Source organism: Musca vetustissima, unplaced genomic scaffold, assembly GCF_032173495.1.
Source record: "Musca vetustissima isolate MV318-11 ecotype Yass unplaced genomic scaffold, APGP_CSIRO_Mvet_v1 utg4718, whole genome shotgun sequence".
Taxonomy (NCBI): Eukaryota; Metazoa; Arthropoda; class Insecta; order Diptera; family Muscidae; genus Musca; species Musca vetustissima.
Window position 1 is genome coordinate 85990 of NW_026874342.1, and position 7226 is coordinate 93215.

The following is a 7226-nucleotide window of genomic DNA, read 5'->3' on the forward strand; positions in this document are numbered from 1 at the left end:
AGGATGTACAGATTAAGCGGAATTAAAGACAACTTAAATCAAAGTGTCAATAGGTATAGGTTACTTTTTCCGGTAGGTATTTTGTAGTCGTATTTGGTACACTCTACAAGACGCTAATAATACCCGTGCAGTAGAGCTGTCAAACTATCGAAAGTACTATCGATAGTATCGATAGTTTATTTTTTTTAGTGAATATCGATAGTTTTTAATCACTATCGATAGTATCGGCAAAATGTCATCACTTACGCGTATGTTGTGACACTGCCACTTTTTCGGTAAGAGAAATAAAAATTATATTTAAGTTGACGGTTCTACAAATCATGGAGAAGTTCCTGAAAAGATCAAAAAGTAAGATTTAATTAATGACCTGTTCGTTATTTGTGTGTATTAACATTTTATTAACAACGTATATAGCAGACTCAGCCAGCAAAGAAAATGTAATTGATATTGGCAATATCAACAGTGGTAGTGAATCTGATATTGGATTTGAAAAAATAAGAACAAGAAAGATGTCATCAGAAGCATGGGCCTTTTTTGAAAAAACGAAAGATGGAAAACATGCTAAATGTCGTGTATGTTCCCAAACATATAAAACCAGCGGCAACACATCAAACCTCTTCGACCATCTCAAACGAGCTCACCCGACTTTCCGAGAATTGCCAAAACCAGCAAATACTATCAAACCCTTTCTTAAAAACGTTGAAACGTATGCAAATACCTCGGAACGTAAACAAGCAATTGACAGTGCCTTAATGGGTATGATTGCTTCCGATGTCCAGCCATTCAGCATTGTCAATGACAAGGGTTTTCAGAAATTTATAAAATGTTTAGACCCTCGCTACGAATTGCCATCTCGTAATACTTTACAAAATGTGCATATGGCAAATTTGCACAAAAAAATAAAAGATAAATTGCAAGATATTCTTAATGAAGTCGATTACTGCTCAATTACTACGGACTGTTGGACATCTCGTGCAAATGAAGGTTATTTAACCGTCACGTGTCACTTCATCACGAATGAATTCACCTTACGTTCAGCTGTTTTATCAACAAAAAAACTTCTAGTGGCCACCAATCACGGTTCAGATAATATTGCATCTTCGTTGCGTGCTGTTTTCAACGAATGGGGTATTATGGAGAAGGTCGTGTGCGTTGTTACAGATAATGACAGCACTATGATTAAAGCATGTGAGCTGCTACAGAAACGTCATCTTCCATGCTATGCGCACACAATAAACCTTTTGGTTCAAGACTGTTTAAACCAAACATTTATAAAAGAAAATGTTTTAGCAAAGTGTAAACGAATCGTGACATTTTTTAAGTCCAGCACAATCGCATATCAATAGTTTAAGGACATACAAGCGACAGTTAAACCGTATAGTCTGCTGCAGGAGGTGCCCACACGTTGGAATAGCGCATACAGGATGATTGAGAGAATATTGCTTACAAATGACTTTATTTCAACTGTACTATTAGCAACATCAAAAGCTCCATCACCTCTGACTGCAGATGAAATTGACTTCTTGAAGGATCTTAAAGAAATTCTATCGCCCTTTGAAAATGCCACCGTACAGACGTCATTGAGTTCATCTGTATCAGTTTCCTTAATAATACCATTAACATGTGGCCTCTTCCAAAGTCTTCAAGAGCTAAAAGGAAAAATGAAGACACCAGAAGGACTCCAAGCGTGCCTATTCTTAATCGAGCGGATAAAGAAGCGTTTATTTCCTTATGAGGACCGAACGGCAACAAGATTAGGCACATTATTAGATCCACGGTTTAAAAAAGAAGGATTCCGATCTGTGTTTAATGCAGATCAAGCATCAAAAGTCCTAGAAAATGAAATGGCTGCTATATGTAAGGGACATTCTTCAACTGTAGAACCGTCAACTTCACAAAGCATGAACAATGAACCACAACAGCCACTCCTTAATTTTATGAAAAGTAAAATAGCTAACAAAGTAAGAACAAGCCGAGTTGATGCAATAGTCTATACTCGACAGTATTTTGAAAATGAAAATGCTCCGACAGAAAGTGATCCACTGGAATATTGGAGAGTAAGAATGATGATTTAACTACATAACATATTAACGTAACATTTTTTTTACAGTATAATGCCAATGACATGTCTTCACTTAAAATATGTGCGACACGTTATTTATGTATTCCAGCCACTTCAACCGAATCGGAAAGGATGTTCAGCAAAGCTGGCTTAATAATTTCAGACAGAAGAACTTGCCTAAAATCCAAAAATGTAGACATTCTTCTTTTTTTAAACAAAAATGACTGGATTACCCAATAATTTTCACATAGAAAATAGTATATGCTTCGATACCAATATTAGTGTTAAAGAACACAATTTTTTCAATTGTATTGAAATTGAAAATCAACGTATCTTTTTTGGATTGCAAAATTTTTATTTAAATAAGATAGTCGTTCAAAAGTTTGTTTTTATGTTCCAAAAAATGTTTCATTAAAGCGATAATGAATTCAAAAAATTTTATTTTAATTGGAACTTAAAAAAATTTAAATTAATATTTAAAAATATTTATTTTTAATAGAACGTACTTTAATTTTAAATGTAATTTTATGGATTCGCCTTAAAGCACTATATATAGTTCATTCAATGATCTCATGAATTTACTAAGTCATTGCTATTAGCGCTTTTGTTTTTTCCTTTTTATATTCTTGAATAAAAATGTTATTTTGTTGTTTAAAATATATTGGTAATTTGTTCTTCAGGAAAAATAATACTGATTTGTAGATAATAAGTAAACATGATTTAATCATATAGCCTTCCCGGCCAACTTTAACCGGTCCTATACCGTTGCATTATATGACTAAGTATTGGTGATTGTAACATCTGAAAGAATGTTACGAATTCGAATCTGTCCATCTGTTTCTTGTATGTCTAACAAAATATCCCTCCCCATATTAGGCTCGCCTCTATACAAAATGTCCCTCCCAATATTAGGCTCCGGGGCTCGAAAAACTCCATATGACTTTAGATACTAGTCGAATTCGTCATGCTGCACTAACCAGGCGAGAAATGCAATATTCAGTCCAATTATGAATAAAAATTCCTAATGAAAAAAATTATTTGAAAAATTGAGTTGGAAAATTGGAAATTGAATTGGTGAATTGTTCTTGAGGATTTTTTAAAGGGAGAAATTTTTATTCATAATTGCGCTGGTTACATATCCGATACTATCGATAGTATCGATAGTTTTACAACAAACTATCGAAACTATTGAATGGGACGAATATCGATAGTTTGACAGCTCTACCGTGCAGTTGCATGGAACTGAAGCATTGGTACTTGCGCTAGCAGATGAGGCAGCTCTAGGAGTGTTTGATAGAAAAATTCTTCGGAATATCTATGGGCCGATCTGCATCGACGAATATCGCTGTCGAATAAACCATAAGCTGTCCAATCTATTCTCGGCGAGCCAACTGAAGGTTCACGCAGGAGCTGAAGACCACAAATTCAATGGAACCATCTAGTGGGAGACGACATTATTTTATAATGTGCGATTTTAACAGACAGGCGGGCATGCATTAATCGACATAGAGTTTTATTGTGATCAGGACTGTATATACTTTGTGGGTTTTACGATGAATATTTCACCTTATGGTGAAGGGAAACTAAAATGATTATAAAAACTACAATTGAGTTCAATCTACCATTTTACATGCACTATTTCTATTATTTTTATCTGCACTATTCATAAAATCGTCGTTTCACAAAATTGGAAATAATACACCTCTAAAAGGGACGAATCAATTTCAATAACATGTTATATTCAGAATCACAATATATGTCTTAAAAGTCCGATCAACGTTCAAATTTCTCTTAGCTGATGTCTTGTACCGAAACAGAAAGACCGCACACCAATTTTGAAACCAAAGTTAGAAACAGAAGCTTTTTAAGAAACAACGCAGCAGTAAAAGCTGCTACTACAGTGGCACCTAAGATCAATATTACAAAGATTGCTGTTGAAGAAAGTCAGATATCGAAATTAACAAATGACACCTTTCTACATTCTTTCACTGAATTCTAAAATGTACTATTGTATTTTTGTGGTTTTGTTCAGAATATTCTTTGTCGTGCGAAATTAAATTTCGATTTACACATCTGTGAAGTATTTGTATTATGTCTGGAACTCAAGTATTCTTTGACACATTTTGGTAAAGTTTCACACGTGTCATTTGTGTAAAAGAGAAGCCATATGTGGATGACAAAAAATTGATTGTAAACTGTAACCAATTGAATCTTCAAAGGATATCAAAAAAGTTTTTTTTTTTCGCGGCAAACACGCTCTGCTGTGCGTGGTTAGAACACACAAAAGTGTATTAAGGATATGATTTTTTTGCAACCTCGTATCAAATATGACATTTTTATGTGATTTTTAAAATATTAGATAAAATCATTTGAACATTTTTTATTTATGAGCTTTAGAGCCTCACAAAATTACCTAACCGCTTGTATCCCAAAAAATGTGTTTAATTGAGAAAAGCATAAAAGGTTTCAGCGTCCCCTACAAATAAATGCAGTCAAAATAGGATAAACACACAAAACTGAAATGAATCATCAAGTTTTCATCGATTTTCTTAACTCCTGTTTCATTTTATTGAAAGGTTATGTGGATTTTCGTGGAAGTTATAAAAATTTTACTATTTCCCCTTTTGAGTATGTATGATTAAAATATTAGAAATTATTTTTTACAAAAACATTATTTAAAAGTGGACCTTTTAGTTACCTTTTTAAATAACTAAGTGGAATAAATGTTATTTCAGTCATTAATAAGCAACACTTCATTCATTCCTACTATTTTAAATAGTTATTGAGAAAAAAGTCAGAACACTAATGTGTATATTTGATAGGAATTCTTTTTAACCATATTTTTAGATTCGTTGAATGAACAAACAAATGTGAATAACAATTTCACCCAAGTACACATAGATAGTTTTTGTGGGTGACTGGGATGTTTGCATGTGTGGAAGTCGTTAAAATAAATCAAATTTAAAGATTCGCTCAAAATTAATATGTACATTGGACTTAATAATATCGAATACAGATAGAGTTTTCAAATGCCTAAATAACATTTCTTTTGAACTGCTTCATATGAATTTGAGGGTATTACAAATTGAACAAGTAAAAAAACAGTAAGGAAAGTAGTAAAATCGGACGGGGCCGACTATATGATACCCTTCACCACTTTGGGAATATTCAACAGATGGAATCCTAACAGCCGTCGCATTTTTGAAGGACCATTAACATGAAATTAAACATGTCATTCTGCAACCTATACCAAATTTTGGTCAGATATATAGGTGCTTCTTACAATGGGACAAAATTATGTAAATAAATTTAAAGCAAAATATCGAAATCTAAACCGACTATGAGATATGAGATCTAAATTTCACGAAATTTAAAATACATCTTTCTAGACTTAATTCAGTTATCGAAGGATATATAGGGTCTTTGCTGCACCATTTACCTAAAATTGGACGAAAATATATATGGGAGCTATATCTAAATCTGAACCGATTTTTCCCAATTTCAATAGGGTTCGTCCTTGGGCCAAGTAAGTGAACTGTGCCAAATTTCATCCAAATCAGATCATAAATGCGACCTGTACTTTGTTAACAAAAATACATGGACGGACGGACAGACGGACATGCATAAATCGACTTAAAAAGTGATTCTATGCATATTCCCAAAAGGAACCATCTCGTTTCCTTTTGCCTGTTACAAACATATACACAAAGACATAATACCCTGTACCACAGTGTGGTGAAGGGTATAAAAACGTTAAGTTCGACCGGGCCAAACTTTCCACTCCCTCCACCTTAGGCACTGTTACCTTTGTGGAACTATAATTTTGACACTTCTGTTAATAACGACACCATTTATGACAACATATCGTCAGTACCTTGGTAGTCGTTACAAGCGATTTCGATTGTGTGATATACCTCATAGTGGAACTATACCGATAATTTTTCAAAGCGATCAGCAACTTTAATTGGGGATATCTCTTTTAATCTCAAAACCTTAAAACGTGGACCGATTTGATAACGATTGGTTGGGCATATGTCTAAAATCCTCAAAATACCGCAATTAAGGGGCTGTATCTAAAGGGGGAACATTGTTGATTACTTCTGTTAGAAAATACTGATCTGTTAGGAAATATGACCTTTCTCGTTCCTTGTAAAAAAAAACAAATAAAACTAGTTCCTTTATACAGTTGTTTTGCTACATATAGTTTCGAATCGATAGTTTATTTGAATCTCTATCTTTCATCGTGATTCGTAGATGGATGGAAATTGTGCAAAAATTAAAAAAAATTTTTATTTAAGTTATATTTAAAAGAATATTCAAATACGAAAAGCAAAAACTGTTTTTCTATCTACTTTATTTTCATAAATAATAATTTAAATATTTACATATCGTCATCATAAATGCAAACAGACGTAATTACACTTTTACCAATGGGTCCCATCTTCGGACTTAGTCTAGATTTCGTAAAGATAATGTTTCGTTAAAATCGAATAATCCGTTTGCATGTTATTATAAAATGAATTTTTAAAACAATTTTTACCATTTTGTGGGTGAGGTACTAGTAGAAGTGGACCGATCGAACTTTAACAGCCCCTTCTTACGACCAAACCTTTGTTTATGTAAACAAATATTTTTTGATTCAAAACAAAAATAAATGACATATTTTTCTAAGTTTGGAAGAAATATTAAGATGTGCAAAGTTTGAATGAAATAGGTTGCTGCCTTCGAGAGTTATCGTGCGCACCAGCCAGACACACGCCGCACCAAGTGTATATACCCTCATTAGCCATAAAGCTGAGGGTATAAATATGAAAAGTGTGTGCCCAAAGAAATGTTCTTTCTCAGTTACAAATGAATATAAAATTTATACATTTTTTACTTTTTGTATCATGCAATTCATGGTGGCTCACGTTCTACCGCATCCATTTGGGAAATTCTGCTTCATTGCACATACCGGCTGAAAATCGATTGCAGATTTACAAATTACATGTGGGCCCAAGCCTAAAATGAACATAGTGTACATACGTTCATGGTTAAAGAGATTCTCAGACATGGATTCTTGCAAAAATGCAAGAAATTTGGGAAAAGTAAAATTTAAATTATTTATTTCAAAGTCGACAACTTTAATGAAAAAAATGTATAGAAAAATATAACATTTTGATAT

At 33.2% G+C, this 7226-nt stretch overlaps 1 protein-coding gene across 2 annotated transcripts; it reads left to right on the forward strand.

The window, feature by feature from the left end:
* Positions 1 to 283: 283 nt before the first annotated feature.
* Positions 284 to 2497, forward strand: LOC133332795 (E3 SUMO-protein ligase ZBED1-like). Of its 2 annotated transcripts, none has more exons than XM_061541172.1 (3): positions 284 to 348; positions 415 to 2057; positions 2111 to 2496. In XM_061541172.1, exons 1-2 carry the CDS (start codon positions 321 to 323, stop codon positions 1344 to 1346), a joined length of 960 nt encoding a protein of 319 aa, XP_061397156.1. In that variant the 5' UTR covers positions 284 to 320; the 3' UTR covers positions 1347 to 2057; positions 2111 to 2496. The 2 variants fall into 2 exon arrangements, with proteins under 2 accessions (XP_061397156.1, XP_061397163.1); XM_061541179.1 differs by having other exon boundaries at positions 289 to 348; positions 418 to 2057; positions 2111 to 2497.
* Positions 2498 to 7226: the final 4729 nt, after the last annotated feature.

Excerpts from the sequence above, each read along its gene's own strand:
- LOC133332795 (XM_061541172.1), top strand. The coding sequence starts at position 321 with ATGGAGAAGTTCCTGAAAAGATCAAAAA. Across the intron at positions 349-414 it reads GTTCCTGAAAAGATCAAAAA|CAGACTCAGCCAGCAAAGAA; the intron begins GTAAGATTTAAT and ends CAACGTATATAG.